The 19,920-nt window shown below is 40.3% G+C and overlaps 1 protein-coding gene across 1 annotated transcript in view; it reads left to right on the top strand.

The window, feature by feature from the left end:
* Nucleotides 1–19,920, top strand: part of DCDC2C (doublecortin domain containing 2C) — a 172,881-nt gene that overhangs the window by 35,640 nt on the left and 117,321 nt on the right. Inside the window, exons 3-4 of the mRNA XM_056126405.1 lie at nt 7,234–7,310; nt 18,493–18,621. Of these exons, the coding sequence (XP_055982380.1) occupies nt 7,234–7,310; nt 18,493–18,621 (206 nt within the window). The remainder of the gene's footprint in view (nt 1–7,233; nt 7,311–18,492; nt 18,622–19,920) is intronic.

Below are 19,920 nucleotides of genomic sequence, written 5' to 3'. Positions count from 1 at the left end.
CATCAGATTCGGGTTGTTAGGCATTCGAATCAATCAATGCTCATGGCCAAGTTTATGTTGATGAGGAAACCGACACCACCAACGCCTCTACTGCCACAGGTTCCAAGGAACAGTTCTCTAGTATTGAAAATGGCATGATGTAATCAGTGCCTTCTTATCTTGGTCAGACCAATAGCATCATACTTGATCTTCTGTGCTTGCACCATCAGGTTCTCAATGGATGCTTCTGATGCCAGCATACATGCATTGAAAGCACAGTCATTTTAGTCCTTTTTTTTAAAAAATTTTTTATTAGTTAAACACCATGAGGTACAGTTGTAAACTTACAAATTTTTGTGCTTGGGTTTCAGTTATACAATGATCAAGTACCCATCCCTCCACCAGTGCCCATTTTCCACCACCACAGGTCCCAGTATCTCTCCCATCCCCCACTCCCTCATCCCACCCTGCCTCTGTGGCAGGGCATTCCCTTTTGTTCTCTCTCCTTTTGGGTGTTGTTTTGGCAACCTAGTTTGGCCCTGAGATTTTATCAGCCTCTCCTTCCTCATTCTTCTTAATACTGCCGTATTGGCTCTTTCAGGGTCAGGGGAATGAGGCCCATTATTGTTACTGTTTTTGGCATATAGAATACATCACAGGTAGCTTGCCAGGCTCTGCCATGTGGGCAGGATACCCTTGGTAGCTTGCTGGTCTCTCTGAGAGAGATGAAAGCTTTTAGGACAGCCTCTAATCACCCTTACAGGTGCTTCCAGTCTACTAAATGCAAGCTTTTGGTCAACTTGCATGTTGTAACGATCTGCACACTGACAAACACTCACCTGTCTGTGTCTCTGGGCAGCACCTGTTGGTTCACTCTTTGCCAGTTAGCACCGTTGCCACTCTTTGCTATGATGACGCAGTGAACCATAGAGCCTTTTGAATATATGTGGCTCATTGCCGGCAGTTTCTATCTGTTGTATATGCACCAACATCCAGGTGCGACCAAGAAGAAATTGAGAAGTTATGCATGGAGCTGGAGAAGTTCTAAAAAGAAGACCATACCTTCTACAAGGTCATTGTCATGATTTTAATCCCAAGATTGGACCAAAAAGGTTGCCTGAAGAACTCTACATCAGGACTCATGGCCTAGAATGGAACAAATAGGGTGAGAGACTGTCTGAGTTCATCATGTTGACCAAGACCATTCATGGTAACTCACAGTTCCAGAAGGCCGAATCCAAATGTTGGACATGGGATTATCCCAGTGGACAGTTCCACAACAAAATTGACCACATCATATTCAATTGTTGGTTTTGCCTGATGGATTTTGCTGTTGTCCCCAAATTCCAAATAGGATCAGACCACCATTTCCTTCGTGAGAAATTCTACTTCACCAAGTGGGAAGAAAGGGCTGCAAAGTTTAAGAAGAGAACTCTCAGAACGACCACCAACTGGGAGCTCTTTGGCACTATTGTGGCAACTCAGGAAGATGCCATTGTTGACAACATTGATGGGGAATATGATCAACTGTTTCAGCACCTCCATGATTGTGCGAGGAATACCGAGAGTGGGAAAGCCACAAACAGATGCCTGTCTTTAGAAACTCGAGCTCATTCGCCAACGTGGTTTGGTGCAAGCCTCAGGCAGTCACAAGCTAATGTTCAAGCTCTCAAAGCTGTGCAAAGGAAGACCTCAAAGAGAGAAGAGCAACAGTGCTGGCCAGTGCTGCAGAAGCCAGGAAAAGCATTTGCAATGCCCGCCTGTCCTTTGCCAACTACAAGACCAAGATGACTGCCCTCTGACGTCCTGATGGATCTATCACATCTTCCAGAAGGGCAATGGAGAAGATTATCCATGACTTCTACTAGGATCTCTTTGATAGCCATGTCCACCTGCCCACATATCAAATTCCACAGAATGGATATGTCGTTCCCAGTGTTCTCCCTTTCGAAAATTGACACACCATTTCTCTTCCACGCCCACTGGTGTACCTAAAGCAGAACACGTGTTTGGTTTTAACATACTTGCTTTTATTCTCTTATATATATTCTCCATCCCTCTCAGAGAGCCTGGCAAGCAACTGAGAGTATCCTGCCTGCACGGCAGAGACTGGCAAGCTCTTTGTGGTGTATTGGACATGCCAATAACAGTAACTATAACAGGTCTCATTCCCCTGACCCTGAAAGAGCCTCCAATACTGCATCGTTGGAAAGGACAAGTAAGGAGAGGCTGCTAAAATCTCAGGGCTGGGACAAATGGAGACATTACTGGCACCCATTCGAGCAAATTGATGAACAAATGGATGACAGTGATACAGTGATACAGTGATGGTCTTATCTGGAAAAATGGAAGTGTAATAACTAACTGAAGTAGATTAGAGTGAATATGTACCATGTAAAAGCTAAATAGTTTCGAAAAGGTTCTGTGCCATATTTGAAGTTGGGTGCTACTAGTTAGTATCAGAACCTGGGAGTAAGCTCATGTATTATAGACATGAATTTTGGATTTCTTCCTAGGGAAAGGTCTTTCTTACATCATGTAACCTAACAGTATTAAAAGAGCTTCTTCTATTGAATTCATAGAATTCAGGAATTCTTAACTTTCTTGATGGACATTTAAGTACTTACCTTGAAGGGGGCTGGAGCGATAGCACAGTGGGTAGGGTGTTTGCCTTGCACGTGGCAAGCTACCGAGAGTATCCCGCCCGCATGGCAGAGCCTGGTAAGCTCCCTGTGGTGTATCCGATATGCCAAAAACAGTAACAACAAGTCTCACAATGTAGACGTTACTGGTGCCCGCTCGAACAAATCGATGAACTATGTGAGGACAGTGCTACAGTGCTACCTTGAAGGAGCTCTATGTGCAGCAGGATGAAGGCCAACCTAATGATGTCATGCAGCATCTGCAGAAGCAGGAGTTACCAGAGAGAGCCTGTTGCCAAGGTTCCATAAGACTGGCTGGGCATGTAGCTCTCAAAGATTTGTTCATAAGGCACCTAGGGTGTAAGCTCCAGAAGAAGGGTCTTGCCCCTCTGATGGTTAGGCAAACAGAACTATTTTACAAGGGGAGAAAATGATGAGATGTAGGATCTCAATGTCTGGTCCTGAATGGCTCTAGAGTCCTTATAGGGAGGTCCAGACCCAAGTAGTTCTCCTGCCCTATTTTAGCTGCCTCCTTCAGTGGAGGCCCTTGACCTGCTCCTGTCCTAGGGATTAACTTTTTTTTTCAGCATTAAAAAGTTAATTACAAAACCTTGGGATTACTCGAATATCTGTCATTAGAGGAAGGTTGAAAGATTCATTGCATCTCATACTGTAATAGATCTATAGGTATTGATCTGAAATATCTTCCATAATCCTGTCTGGATCAAATGAGATGATATATGTAAAGCATTTAATGTAGTTCCTGGAATGTGGCAAGAATTCAATAAATCATTATTATTACTCTTAATATATTTAAGTTGAAGCAGTTCATACTACCCAAAATTGAGATCCATGAAAGGCTAGCAAGTTGAATACCAGTATAAACTATTAAAAAACTAAATATTTTCTGCTCTCTTTGTCCAAGTAAATAAATTTTATTATTTACTCAGTTATTTTGGTATTTTATAATAGAATTTAATAGATTATTGTAACAGAATTGATGTAGTAACAGAATTTCTATAGATTATTCTTTCAGAGAATTTCTGTTTTTGTTAAAAAATATTAGTGGGAAAATTGAAGAAGTTTCTTAAGAGACCATAGCTTAGTTTAATAATTTACCAAAAATAAACCAGAATACTGTAATCACTGTATCACTGTCATCCCGTTGTTCATCGATTTACTCGAGCAGATGCCAGTAACGTCTCAGTTCATCCCAGCCCTGAGATTTTAGCAGCATCTCTTAACTCATTTTTCCCAATGAAACTGACATATTGGAGGCTCTTGCAGGGTCAGGGGAATGAGACCCATTATTGTTACTTTTTTTGGCATATCGAACATGGGTAGCTTGCCAGGCTCTTTTATTATTTTACATAATAAGATCATGTAACTGCTTTATAAAAGGCTTTACTATAATACATTTGAAATTATGTTTTATTAAAATAAAGGATATGAAAATTAGGCTTAGAATGGTGGCTCTTGGATCTTGACTTTTAACCATCATGTGATGTTGGTTCCAATAAATGAAGAAAAATGTTGGACTGGAAAGGTAGCACAAGGGTTAAGGCACATTCTTTTCACTCAGCCAACTCTAGTTCAATCCCTGGCACAGCATATGGTCCTCAGTACTGCCAAGAGTGGTCCCTGAGTAATGATCCTTGAGCACAGAGCCAGCAGTAAGCTCCCAGCTTACTCATCACCAGGTGTGTTACCCCACCTCCCCACCCTGCCATCCCCCAAAGTCTTTGGTATCAATTAAATTGTTATTGTTGTATTGTATCTTATAAATTGTAATCTCAAATTGTGGTGGGATTGGGGAAAAAAAACTCTCCAATCATTTCTACAAACATTTTTTTTTTTAAATTGGAATCACCATGAGGTGCAGTCACAAAGCTTTCATGATTGAGTTTCAGTCATAGAATTATTGAACACCCATCCCTCCCCCAGTGTGAATTTCCCACCACCAATGTCCCCAGTATCCCTCTTACCACCCCTACCCAACCTCACCTGCTGCCTCTGTGGCAGACAATTTCCCCAGTACTCTCTCCCTACTTTTGGGCTTTATGGTCCTCAACACAGATGCTGAGAGACTATCATGTTCGGTCCTTTATCTACTTTCAGCACATATCTCTACTACAAACTCTCCTTATGAGGACTATATTCTAATGTTGCTTTTTGAGTGGACATATCTCATAAATTATAAAGCAGTTACACCATTAATTTAGATCTCATTTATCTCAAGTTGTCATGGGAGAGAAGGAAGTAATTCTCTGAGGTGAATTTTCCAATTGAGTGCATCTATTCGTGAGTTAACAGCGATTTTTAATTTTTAAAGTTTCATAATCTATTTTATTTAACTAATACACATTTAATACATCAATTAAACAAAATATTATTAGTAAACCATTTAAATTTTTATTACTATTTAATATTCCAATTATATTCAGTATGTAGTCAAAATATGCAGAAATATCTTAATTCAAACAAATCACACTTTAAGTTCTAATTAACCACATGGCTCTATTGACTATCATATCTAACACTTTATTTGCATTCGTTCCCCAAAATGACCAGGAAGTTCTGTAGACCATTCAAAAAGAGATGGACAATGAATAAGCACATGGAAACTTTTGAATGTCAACTTGTTACGGAATATTGAAATATTTTAAATTATAGGTTTGATGACTTGATTACAACAGCGTGTTTATGTACAAAACTACTGTATTCCACCATCATCAAAATCCTCCACTATTTTTCTTATCATTTCTAGTCCACCTTTACCTGATTGGTTATCTCAGGATAGCCATTCCCTCACTGATTGGTTATCCCAGTTGTGCAGTCAAAGACCAAGTATTCGTTATCATTTGATATTATTTGTTTTATTTCTCTATATACCACAATTGAATGAGACCATCCATATTTTTCTTCCTCCTCCTACTTATTTCACTTAACATGATGTCCTTGGTTCTATCACAAAACCACGTGTTGAAGAAACTCCATGCCCTACTACACAATTTTTGGCTCCTTTATTGAAGATAAATTGATAATATACCTGAGGGTCTGTTTCTGGATTTTTTTTTGATTGTGGTATTTGGGCCACACCTGGCAATGCTCAGGGGTAATTTCTGGCTCTACACTCAGAATCACTCACTTCTGGTAGTGCTCAGGGAACTATAGGGGATGTTGGGATCAAACCTGGATCTGCTCAGGTGCAAGGTAAGCACCCTACCTGCAGTACTCTTCTCCAGCCTCTTTTTCTGGAGTTTCAACTCTGTTCATTAATCTGAGGGTATATCTTTATTCCAGTGCTACACCGTTTTAATTACTACTGTTAATATCCATTTTGATAAAAACTACAGTAAAACATTTTTTGATTTTTTATGACCGTGACACTTAATAGTAGAGTTTCTTGAGAATAGTATATGACCTCTGTGAGTCTAAATTACCTGCATAATTTGCCTGGTCATTTTGGGGAACAAATGCAAATAAGTACCTGATACATAAGAGACATTGAATAAATATAGGAGTTGCTAAGGAAATATGCCTTGGGTAATTGAAAATATCTTCTAACATTGGTTTAAATTTGTTGTAATCAGCTTGCTGTTGGTTTAAGAGCTCTAAAGTCAATTGACTCCTTAAGCTTTCCAGAGCAGGTGAGTGACATGGTTTTGAAACTGTTATCATGATTAGATAGTAACAGAAAACCACATGTGTTTGACACTTCTTAGATTAATATATGGAGTACAGTGGAAAATCCAGAATCACATATTTAGCTACTGGAGTTATTTAATTAGGCAGGTGATATCAGGGCTAATGAGTCATTAACACATAAAAAGAGCAATTAGCTCATTGTTTCCATAATTTTATGCAATCAAGCAGAATGCAGTTCTCAGGATGACTTTATGTAGAATTTGCATAGGTTAATTTCTGTTGTATTCTTTTCAAAGTAGGTCAGTAAATTCATACCAGTTTATATTAGTGTCATTTATTTTTCACTATTAGTAAACATATGTATATACAATACACAATTTAATATTGCATATTACATATAGATTGACAAAGGGAAACTATTGAAATTGTGTAAATGAGCTTTAGAGACCCTCTTTTTCTGACATACTTTCTGAAGGAAGCATCAGGGCTGTCTTTCACATCATTTATTCACTCATCAGTCATTTTTATTCAGTATCTTGACCTAATCAGTGAGCTCCTACCGAAGGCCACTCCCTGTTCAGGCACTAGGGCAACTTCATGAATATGATAATCAACACCTACTGTTATATTCTGCAAAGAGGAATCCATGTTAATCAAATAAATGGATATAAAAACATTGGGCAATGCTGAGTGCATTTCACACTTAGACTTTTCATTGAACCTGAATCACATGTCTTACAAATCTCTCATAATTGCCCTGATTTGTATCCAAGTTCCCACCACCTCCAAAGCTCAGAATTCAGCTTCCTTGAGCCCACTGGGATTCTCCCCTGAATACTTTATTAGGGACACCCCCTCCCACCTCAGTCATGTTTTAGGTTGGCACCATGCACATTATTGCTACTTTTAATAAGTATCTGCTTGAACTGACTTCTGAGGCCTATTTGTATTTTTTTTTTAACAGATCAAACCAGTGGTACATTCTGATATAAATGTACCTTCTAGGTGGCAGTCGTATCAGCGTTTATCCCGTCACATAAAGTGAGTACAGTATTGCAGGTGAGAAATCACCTCTGTCAGATTCCCTTGGAGATAATACTTTTTAATCTCTCAGGGATTTCTGGATTTAGCTGTAGTCAGGCTCGTTGGTGTTCAGGTACCACCAGAGCCACAAATAATTTTTTTTGGGGAGAGAGGACCCTGGAATACTGGGAATTGAACTCAGGGTTTGCACAGTGAAACATATATATGTCACTATTTTTTTTTTTTCTTTTTTTTTTCCCCCTTTATTTTATTTTATTTTTTTTAAAGTTGTAGATTTACAATTTTTTGTGCTTTGGTTTCAATTATACAATGATCAGATACCCATCCCTCCACCAGTGCCCATTTTCCACCACCATGGATAATATCCCTCCCACCCCCATCCCCCCATCCCCCCGTCTCTGTGGCAGGGCAATCCCCTGTGTTCTCTCTCTCCTTTTGGGTGTTGTGGTCTGCAAAAGAGGCATTGAGTGGCAAACATGTTCAGTCCATAGTCTACTTTCGACATGCATCTCCCCTCCTGGGAGGATCCTCCAAACATCCTTTATTTGGTGCTCCCTTCTCTATCTGAATAGCCCTTTCCTCTAGGATACCCGGCTGGCCTCTAAGTTATGGAGTAATCCTCCTGGTGCTGATCTCAGCTATTCTTGGGTATTAATCTCATACTTTGTTACTTTATATCCCCCAGATGAATGCAATCTTTCTATGTCTATCCCTCTCTTTCTGACTCATTTCGCTTAGCATGATACTTTCCATATTGTACCACTTGTATGTAAATTTCATGACTTCATCTTTTCTAAGAGCTACATAGTACTCCATTGTGTAGATGTACCAAAGTTTCTTTAACCAGTCATCTGTTCTTGGGCATTCAGGTTTCTTCCAGTTTCTGGCTATTGTAAAGAGGGCTGCAATGAACAAGCAAGTGCAGATGTCACTTCGACTATACATTTTTGCCTCTCTGGGATATATTCCCAGGAGTGGTATTGCTGGGTCAAATGGGAGCTCAATTTCTAATTTTTTGAGAATCGTCCATATGTCACTATTTAAACCACCTTTTGGTCCCTCTTTAATGAGAACAGTGGCAGACTCTGTGTCCTGGGGCACCCACCCTTACTTCATTATCATTTTGATGGCTAATTCTTCCAGGGATGATCTTCTCAAGTCACCCTGTCAAGTATTTTCTCAATGCTTTATTACAGAAGAGCCATCCAATGCCCAGGCTATGTTTAAAGCACAGTTTACACACAACTTAATTTATGGGGTTTTAATTTTTTTTAATCAAGGAGTTATTGTATATTGGAAGGAAACAGTTTCTCCCTCTGTGAGCTTCTGCTACCAATGATCCCATAAGATTATAGCATGATAGCATGTCTAAAACATGTGCTGTCTAAGAACCAGAATGTGCTAGAGTCTGGAATACTGCTGTCCAGGGATTTTTCTGCTTTTCCTCTCAAGCATTCTGTATACATTATACATTTCCTCTCTCTGAATTCATTTGCTCCCTAGTAGACCGAGAACCAAGAATATCTGCCCCAAGCATAGGAGAATGAATGGGAAATATTTCCAAGAGTCTGCCTGGTACTCATCATGGAAGAGGAATTGTTCAAGTGGTGGTTCTTCTTCCCAATTCTTGTATTGTGTTAATATTTTAGGGTTAAGTTTTTTAATATGAGGTGCAAGATAGTGCACGCCCTCCCTTTCCTTCCCTTCCCTTCCCTTCCCTCCCCTCCCCTCCCCTCCCCTCCCCTCCACTCCTCCCCTCCCCTCCCCTTCCTTCCTCCTTCTTCTTCTTCTTCTTCTCCTTCCTTCCTTCCTTCCTTCCTTCCTTCCTTCCTTCCTTCCTTCCTTCCTTCCTTCCTTCCTTTGAATCATTTTCCTAAGACTTTTCAAAACAATTGGGGGAATATTTTCCAATGCATGCTATAAGACCAATATTATTCTGATATTAATGTCAGTCAGACAAATGCCATTCCGCAAAGTCGTAAATAAGTCCAGACCCTGATGAGTATAGATGCCAAAATTCTCAATAAAATACTAGCAAATTAAATTCAACAATTAATCAAAAGGATCATACATCATAATTGATTGGGGTTTATTCAGACTTGCAAAGATAGTTTAACATATTCATGTCAATCAATATAATACGCTATATCAATGAAAGGAAAGACATAAATAGCGATAGCACAGCGGGTAGGGCGTCTGCCTTGCACGCAGCTAACATGGCCGACCCGAGTTCGATTCCTCCGCCCCTCTCGGAGAGCCCGGCAAGCTACCGAGAGTATTCGATATGCCAGACACAGTAACAACAAAGTCTCCAATGGAGACGTTACTGGGCCTGCTCGAGCAAATCGACGATCAACGGGAGGGCCTTTACCTTTTACCTTTTAATATATACAGAGAAAGCATTACTAAAGATTCAGTACCCATTTGTTATTGAAACTTTAAATTAAATAGGGCTAGAAACCTTAAATAGTTAGCATAATAAAGTACATATTCTGAAAACTCACAGCTCCCACCATATTCATTGGAATTAAACTGTTTTTTTCTTCAATATCAGAAATAAGGCAAGGTTCTCCGGCATTCCCACTTCATTTCCATTAGTGTTAAACATCTTTGCCAGAGCAGGTATACAATAACTAGAAATAAAAGGAAACTACATTGGAAAAGAAGTGAAACTATCATTAACAAATAATAGGATCACACACACATGCATGTACACACATGTGCATATACACCAAAAAGACATTAAAATTCATTAGAAACACTCAGTACAGCAAAGTGATTAGTTATAAAGTCAATGTATAAAAACTGATTGTGTTTCTATATGTAAATAGTGAATGAGAAGAAGAAATAGAGAGCAATTGCATTTACAAAATGCGTTTAAAAATAAACTGCCTACGAAAATTTAACAAAGAAGGCAAAGGACTTGTGCAATGTAAACTTCAAAATACTGCTAAAAGATAGATCAAAACATTAGCAGATGGAGAGACATTCCATGTACATGGGTAGAGACAATATAGTCAAAATTACCATTTTATCAACATTGAATGTAAAGTTAAATAAAATCCCAATGCATACTCCAATGATTTTTTAAAAAAAGAAATTGGACATAAAGTTGTGAGGTTTTTGTAAAACCAGGAAAGAGCTCCGTTATAACAAAACTGGTGAAGGAAAAGAAAAATGATGGCATCATATTATCTGACTTAAAATCATACTACAAATTGATGGTAACTGCATGGTATTATCATACAAACCCCATAGAGATCAAGGAAATAAAATTTAAAATTAGAAATCTACATATACAATTATCATTATTTAACTTATCACAAAAAAGTAAAACTTTACAACAGCAGAGGGCGAGTGTCTTCAACAAATGGTAGTGGAAAAAACTGAACAGCTACATGCAGATAAAAATAAAGCTGCCACAGAGGCAGGGTGGGATGGGGGGGATGGAGGGTGGGAGGGATACTGGAATCCGTGGTGGTGGGAAATGGGCACTGGTGGAGGGATGGGTATTTGATCATTGTATAATTGAAATCCAAGCACAAAAATTTGTAAGTCTACAACTGTACCTCATGGTGTCTCACCAATAAAAATAAAAATAAATAAATAAATAAAATAAAGCTGGCGGTTGGGGATGGGAGAGACGGTATAGCCTTAGCACTTGCTGTGCAGGTAGCTGATCCTAGTTCTGTACCCAACAACACATATGGCCTTTGAGCACCACCAGGAGTGATCCCTGAGCACAGAGCCAGAAAGAGCCCTTGAGCATCGCTGGGTGTGGCCCCCAAACCAAAATACAAGAGTAAATAAAAAAAATTTAAAAAGATGCTTGGTTACTCTACCCTAATATACAAAAGTAAATACAAAATGATTAAAGTCTTCTATGTTAGTCATAAAGGACATAGGCTAACAGGGGAAGGGGTTTCACTAGTGTTGGTGTTAGAGACTAAGACCCAGTAGGGAAATGAATTAAATTGAAAAGTTTTCATGCAGTCAAAAAAAAATAAGTAGAATGAAAGTCTCTCAAACTCTAAACTTGCAATTTTCTATAGATTGGAAATTGCATTTCTTTTATTTCCTTTATAAAAATTAAAAATCCATTGATAATTTTACATGTATAGACATATGTGCAGAATTTTCGTAAAAGGTGGAAGTCTGAAGAAGTATAAAAAAAATTAAAATTACTCACTATCCACTCACCAGCTACAACCACTCTTAACTGTGGGGAGCATATATTTTTCTCATTCTCTCTGTTGCGGGACTATTTTTCTTTGGTTTGCTACGTAGGTCATACATCAAATTTATAGCTATAGAATATCTTAAGATATTTTCCCTTTGCACCTGCTATTGTGATTTTTGTGTGTGCGTGTGTGTGTGTGTGTGTGTCTGTGTGTCTGTGTCTGTGTGAACATGTGTATGTTTGTTTTGGGGCCACACCTGGCCTGTTCTCAAGGTTTACTCCTGACTCTGCACTCAGTGATCACTCCTAGTAGAGCCTGAGGCACCATATGTGGTGCGGGATGTTGGGAATTGAACCTGAGTTGGCCATGTGCAAAATAAGCATCCTGCCCGCCATGCTATCATTTGGTCCTGTGTTTTTAATAGCAGTCCTTATATTTATTTCCCCTATAAAGTGAATCTTCACAATAAAGTGGCAGCATAATTAATTATTGAATGGCTACATTATAATTTATTTAATCATTTTTTCAAAGCTGAATATTTAGGTTGTTTTAATAAATAAAACCACACACTTTCCATGTAACTCTCTGTCCCATTTCTGTGGATTGGACTCATGGATTCGAAAGGTTAGTGATAGATTTGGGAACCCTGTCTGGCACCGACAGAGGGACAGAGACGAATAAAGTGAAGGAAATAGGAGTTTATTGGGGTGTGCTCCAAAGCGAACTCCACCAACCTTGGATGAGGCTGGGGTAGGGCTTGGAAGAGACTAAGGGGGGGGGCCTTTAAATTGTCTTGGGTGGGAAAAGAGAAACGAGACTAGTGGAACTGGTGCACTTGGTCTGGCTCTCATTATCTGTAGCAAGGTTGATGGTGAGGAAGCATGGAATGCAGCCTGGTGACCTCCCACGGCCAAGTGGGACTAAGACCTGTCTTCCATGCTGTGGAAAGGGTGATCCCTGATTCTGGGAGTGTTTCTGTCTCATCAGCTGGTCACTGGGTCCCGGTTGCCATTTTGTCCGAGCAAACCTCACAATTAAGTCAGTGATTATTGATCCTCACCACCTTGTAGATCTACATTACTAGTTGTTCTGTGGGAAAATTGTGCCTCCTTGTAGGTGCATCAACATTGTGTGCATGTCTGTCCAGAGGCACAGATATTTTTGGGAGGCAGGGCACATTTAACTTCTTAATAGTTTGTTTTCTCATTCAGGAAAAGGATATATGTTGAATAACTTAAAAAATAGCAAAAATACAGCAAAGCTTTTTTAATTTTGGGTGCTCAGGAGGCCAGAGACACTTTTAACAATTATCTGCCAACTGTGCCCATGGTTCAATTCAAGGGCCCAAGGGTGCAGTGCTGTTCAGGCCATATGATGCTGGTATTACTTGGCCTACTCTTGAGCCTGCAGAGCTGTACCCAAGCAGTGCTCAAGGACCTTGTGATGCCCAGGATTAAATGGGCTGGCATGAAGCTTAAACCTGTGTTATATCTCTAACTCCAAGCACAACTGTTAAAAGAGTTATTATAAGTAGTAACTTGTTTTTGAAAGCTCTTCTTGCCATAAGCCATTTAGGAAAACCATTAGAAACATTGTGGCAAATCTTTATTGCAGTACTAATCTTATATGGAAAAATTGTGATCTAACATGCAGCAGACATTCAGTTCCTTTCTAGGGTGTTTTTGGGGGCAGTTTCCCAAGTATGTAAGAATGTAGAATCTGGGTTTATTGGAAATTTTGTGTCACAGAGCCTTTGTAGAGAAACCGGCTTCTTTCTACTATATGCAAATGTTAAATCAACATTTATATTTTCTCCAGGATAGATGTATTTGTTTAATTTTAGTGAGTTGAGACAGTGGGTAGGGCATTTGCCTTGCATGCGACAGACCTGGGTTTGATCCCCAGCATCCCATATGGTCCCCCAAGCACTGCCAGGAGTAATTCCTGAGTGCAGAGTCAGGAGTAACCCCTGAGCATTGCTGGGTGTGACCCAAAAAGCAAAAAAAAAAAAAAATAGGAAACAGTAAAAGTAACAATAAGAAGTAGCAACATAAAAATGAAAAATCACTTATCACTTAATCACTTAATCCCCGTTATTCATCGATTTACTCGAGCGGGTGCCAGTAACGTCTCCATTCACCCCGGTTGCGTGCTAGCATAGCCCAGTGGTATCTGTTCGTTCTAGGAACATGCAGAGCCTCAAACCGATCATTCAGGGTCTTGACGAAGAAGTCTGACCATCTTGTAGGTGGGTGTCCACGTGATCTTTTGATGTCCCGTGGAATCCAATCAGTAATGGCTCTAGTCCAGAGGTTGTCTGTAAACCTCATTACGTGTCCAGCCCATTTGATTTTTGATGTCTTGGCAAATGAGACAGCGTCCCTGATTCTTGAGCGTTGACAAAGATTAGAACTCCGGATTCTATCTCTCATTTGAGTGAATCGTGATATTACAAGCAAAGCTCTTCGATTCCTCTTTGAGAGACCCGAATAGCGTTCTCATCCTGTTTTCGTAGGGTCCAGGTCTCTGAGGCATATGTTAATGCAGGAAGAACAGTGGAATCAAAGAGATGTGCTCGTAGCTGGAGGTTCCTTGTCCTTTTAGTTATTTCTTCAACGTTCTTGAAGGCATTCCAAGCCGCTCTCTTCCTCCTGTGCAACTCAGGTGCCAGGTCATTCATCATGTTGATTTCTCGACCTAGATATATATAACTGTTGCATTCGGAGATGGTGGTTCCGTTGAGAGCGAATGGAACGTCAGGAACAAGGCTGTTTCTCATAAACATTGTCTTCGTAAGATTCAGCTGTAGTCTGACCTTTCCACATTCACAATTAAAGTCATTCAGCATTTGTGCCGCTTGGCTGATGTTTGGTGTTATTAGAATGATGTCATCAGCAAAGCGGAGGTGGTGTAGTTGCCCGCCATCTATCTTCACTCCCATGCTTTCCCATTCCAGTCGTTGCATGATGTTCTCGAGGGTGGCACTGAAGAGTTTTGGTGAAATGGTATCACCCTGCCGAACCCCTCTCTTGATATGGATGATAACTTCTTTGTAGAATGGTGAGATCTTGGTAGTGAATCCGCAATAGAGCTCATGAAGGATCCTGATGTATTGAGTTTGTACGCCCTGATTGGCTAGGGCTTCCATGACCGCTTCTGTCTCAACAGAATCAAAGGCCTTCTTTAAATCAATGAACGTTAGACAGAGCGTCATCTTGAACTCCCGAGAAACCTCAATGAGCTTAGTAATCGTGTGGATATGGTCGATGGTACTGAATCCTTTTCGGAATCTGGCTTGTTCACATGGTTGTCCTTCATCTAGTGTTCTGCTAATCCTATTCAGGATGATTCGAGTGAACAGTTTGTAGACGACAGACAATAGGCAGATTGGGCGATAGTTGCCAATGTCGTGGATGTCTCCCTTCTTGTATAGTAGTATAGTCCTGCTGGTTTTCCACTGGGATGGAACCTTGTATTCAGACAGGTAGCGTGTGAAGAGCCGAGCCAATGTATTGATGAGTACTGATGGTAAGTTCTTCAGGTGTTCACGTCTGATCTTGTCTGGGCCAGGTGCTCTTTGTTTCTTTACTGACGAGATGGCGTGTTGGATTTCGGAAGGGAAAACATTGGGAACGACATATCCATCATGTGGTATGTGGTATGTGGGCAAGTGGACGTGGTTATTAAAGAGATCTGAGTAGAAGTCATGAGTAATCTTCTCCATTGCCCTTCTGAAAGATGTGATAGATCCATCATGATGTCGGAGGGTAGTCATCTTGGTTTTGTAGTTGGTGAAGGACAGGCGGGCTTTACGAATGCTTTTCCCAACTTCTGCCGCATCTACCAGTACTGCTGCTCTCCTGTTTTTGAGGTCATCCTTGATGACTTCTCTGCACTGTTTTGCCAGTTCGGATGTTCGCTTGTGGTTGCCTGAGGCATGTGCCAAGCCACGTTGGCGAGTAAGTTCAAGAGTGTTCGAAGAAAGGCGGTTTTTTTGTGGTTATCTCTCTCTTGGCATTCTTCGCACAATCATGGAGGTGTTGAATCATTCGATCGTATTCCTCATCAATGTTGTCAATGACGGCATCTTCCCATGTTGCTGCAACAGAGCCAAAGAGCTCCCAGTTGGTGGTCGTTCTGGGAGCTCTCTTCTTAAACCTTGCATTCTTTTCTCCTCGTTCTGTGAGGTAGAATTTTGCATGAAGAAGACGGTGGTCTGATCCCGTTTGGAATTTTGGGACAATAGCAACATCGGTTAGGCAAAACCGCCGATTGAATATGATGTGGTCTATTTCATTGTGGAACCGTCCATCGGGAGACTCCCATGTCCAACGTTTAGATTCAGCCTTTTGGAACTGTGAGATACCATGGAAGGTTTTGGTTGACATGATGAACTCAGACAGTCTGTCACCCTGTTCGTTCCATTCTAGGCCATGGGTCCCGATGTGGAGTTCATCGACTGATCTTCTTGGTCCTATCTTGGCATTAAAATCACCGACAATGATCTTGTAGAAGGTGTGATCTTCTTTATAGAACTTCTCCAGTTCCATGTAGAACTTCTCAGTTTCTCTTTCACCATAACTGGATGTTGGTGCATAGACAACAAAGATAGAAACTGCCGGTAGTGAGCCACATCTATTCAAGTATAATCATCCGATTCGGGTTGTTAGGCATTCAAATGAATCAATGCTCGTGGCTAAGTTTGTGTTGACAAGGATACCGACACCACCAATGCCTCTTTTATCACATGTTCCAAGGAACAGTTCTTCTCCAGTGTCGAAAACGGCATGATGTGATTGATGTCTTCTCGTTTCGGTCAGACCAATGATGTCATACTTGATCTTTCGCACTTGTACCATAAGGTCTTCAATGGATGCAGTAGATGCCAGCGTACGAGCATTAAAAGTACAGACAATCATTTTTGTTTTTCTTCGTTTTGGCAGTCTATTTCTGCCTTGGTATTTTATCAGCCTTTCCTTCCATATCCTTCTCGACTCTGCCATATTCAGGGTTACGGGAATGAGATCCATTTATTACTGGATTTGGCATATCAATTTGGTCTATTTGGCATAGACCACGGATAGCTTGCCAGGCTCTGCTGTGCGGGTGGGATATTTAAAACTTAGAGAAAAGTAAATAAATAGTCGCGCAGCCGCGAAGTCCCGGGAGCTTGTTGTGATAATCTCTGGATCCTGGCCGTTGTTGGGGTAACACGGCAGTTGTAGGGTGTAACTGTCTAGCTACTGACAGGTCCAGTCCCAAACCGTGCAGGCTTGGAGATCTCAGCCTCAGGTCCCACACACCTGGGTTCCTCTGCCAGTTCTGTTATGCCTGAGGCTTATCCAAGTGTGTGGAGAGTGACCTCAGTATGGCCTTGGCTGGGGCCTGGAGGTCTTCAGCTGTTTGGGCCCTGGCAAGGATATTCAGGCACAGGGTAGGAGACTCTGCCTTGTGCTCTCCCGGGAGCTTGTTGTGATAATCTCTGGATCCTGGCCATTTGAAAAAGCAGATTGTAAAATTCAGTTGTATTTTTAAAAATATCACTATTTCTAGACTTAAGCTTCATGACTGTTTTAACATGAATCACAAAGTTTGAAACTGTTGCCAGGTGCCTTCCACTAAATATTAGGACTCATTAACTTCCTAATTTTCTTGAATTGAATCACCATAAATTACAAAGTTGCAAAGTTAATCATGATTTTCAGATGTACAGTGTTCTAACGGGAGTCCCTTCACCAGTGTCCACTTCCCTCCACCAGTGTCTTCAGTTTTCCTCATTTCCCCATAAAGTCAGGCATTTTTTTCTTTTTCCTTCCCTCCACTCCCCTTATAGGCACAGTGTTTTAAAATACTGTTACCGATGGAGTATCATGCACATCCCTTTACCTCCTTTCAGCTCCTGGTACTGATTCCGAGTGATCACTTTCCTCTATCATTGTTTTCAGTGGTTTCATCTCTGACATATTCCGCATGTTCTTCACCCTGCCCCCAGGTTTCCTAGCAAGGTCCAGTTCTCCTGATCTTTGTTTCTATTGTCTTTGAGCTTTAGTTACCTCCCTATTATGTTTCTTTATATCATGCATTTGAGTAAGATCACTCTGTCTATCTCTCTACAACTGACTCATTTCACTAGTCTGGTACAGTCCAAATTCATCTATGTATCAGCAAATTGTATGACTTCATCTTTTCTTAAGGCCTAGTAGACATAACATATTTTCTTTATTCAGTCATCTGTTCTTGGGCATTTGGGTTATTTTCAGAGTTTTCCTATTTTCCTATATCCTATGAGTAATGTTGCTATAAACATAGGAATACAAATTCCTTTCATAATAGAGTTTTTGGAGTAGAGATAGATCCTAAGGTGCGGAATTGCTGGGTCACATGAAAGCTCAATTCCTAGTTTTTTGAGAAATGTCTATATTGTCTTCCAAAAAGTCTGGACCAGTTTAATTCAAGCAATAATTAGGGTCCCCTCATTAACTTCTGAGGATGAAAACTTTGTATTATGCTTGGAAAATGGAAGGACTGATCTTTCTCCTCCTGCCTCAACACACAAAAATAATATTAAAAAAAACCTCACTGGGATCTCTAAATCTTCCTTAAATGCAAGTGTGAAATTGTTTCTATTATCTTTTCAAAAGATTTATATTATTTCATTTGGGACACTGTCTTGTCTACATGAGAAGGAAAAATAATTTTCTTTTTAAAGGTAAACATTTCCAAAAGAACACAGTTTTCTTCCGTTTTTTAACATCATGGTGAAGGCATACTTTTAAAAAGTGTAGAGTTGTTTTCCTTTTCATGTGGGTGTTTTATGTTCTAGGAATCATCATTCCTCTGTGTTATTGCTACTTCAAAGCTGAAAGTTTTCCCTACAGGAGATGGAAGCTTCTGTAGAGTGGGGTGAGGGTTGTGAGGTTGTTCAGGGTGTTACAGTGGCTTTCCAGCATTTTCTTAACAAATATAAAGTGCTACTGAATGCTTTTTCAATTTTTCAGTGTTTTCACAAATGGAACATTACGTATCCCACCTGTAAAGATTATTATACCCAGATTTACAATTCAGGATTGGAATAATGTGCTGGCCACAGTTGGAGAAAAAGTCTTTCCTTTTGGAGGTGTTCAAAGGTAAGGTTCTCTTTTATCTGTAGAACAGTTTGAGTTGTAGCTGTTCTAGGTGTGGTGCAAACAGCTTAAGAAGACTAAGCTTGTTAATATGACCAACACCCTGACATTAATGTTAATGTTGTTGTTACTGTGTTTGGCATATCGAATACATCACGGGTGGCTTGCCAGGCTCTGCCGGGTGGGTGAGATACTCTCGGTAGCTTGCCGGGCTCTCCGAGAGGGGCGGAGGAATCGAACTCGGGTCGGCCATGTTGGCTGCGTGCAAGGCAAACCCCCTACCACTGTGCTATCGCTCCAGAAAAATTTTATTTTTAATGAATCACTGTGAGGCACAGTTACAAACTTAAAAACTTTTGTGATTACGTGCCAGTCATACAATGATCGAATACCTATCCCTTCACCAGTGCCCATTCTCCATCAACAATGTTCCCAGTATGCCTCTTGCCACCCCCAATCCCCTTCCTTCCTCTATGGCAGGCACATTCTTTTTAACTCTTTCTCTCCTTTAGGGTGTTATGGTTTGCAATACGGGTACTAAGTGGTCATTATGTTCAGTTCATAGTCTACTTTCATCACACATCTCCTATCTTGAGCGAGCCCTTCAAGCATCATTTACTTGGTGGTCCATTGAATGAGGGCCCCTTTTCTCTCACATTCGTGACATCACTGATGGTTGTTTTTGATGTATGCGTGTCTTTCTGGTATGAAATGATGTCTCATAGTTGTTTTGATTGCATTTCCCTGGTGAGTAATATGGAGCAGTTTTTCATATTCATTTTGACCATTTGTTTTCTTCTTTGAGGAAGTTTCTGTTCATCTCTTTTCCGTTATTTCTAAGGTTGGATTTTTTTTTTTGTAGAGGTCTACCAGTGCTTTATGTTTCTTGGATATTAACCCTTTATCAAATAGTGGTGGACACATAATTTCTCCCAATCTGTGTGTTATCTTTGTATTCTGGTGATCATTTCCTTTGAGGTGCTGAAGCTTCTAGTTTAATGCAGTCCCATCTGTTTAGCTTCCACTTACTTGGTCAGTGGCATTTCTTCTTTGAATAGTCTCCAAATTCAGTTTTATCTAGGGTTATTTCTATGTTTTCCTCTATGTATCTTATAGAAATATGTCTGATTTTGAAGTCTTTAATCAATTTTTGTTTGACTTATGCATGGTATCAGAATGAGGTCTCAGTTCATTTGGGGGGGCGGGTGCACACCCAGTGATGCTCAGGGATTACTCCTGTTTCTGCACCTAGGAATCTCTACTGGTGATACCAGAAGGACTACTTGGGATACTGGGGATTGA

Source organism: Sorex fumeus, unplaced genomic scaffold (genome assembly GCF_029834395.1).
Source record: "Sorex fumeus unplaced genomic scaffold, SorFum_2.1 ptg000006l, whole genome shotgun sequence".
NCBI classification, from domain to species: Eukaryota; Metazoa; Chordata; class Mammalia; order Eulipotyphla; family Soricidae; genus Sorex; species Sorex fumeus.
Note: the sequence above shows the minus strand (reverse complement) of the source record. Positions and strands in the feature narration are given on the sequence as shown.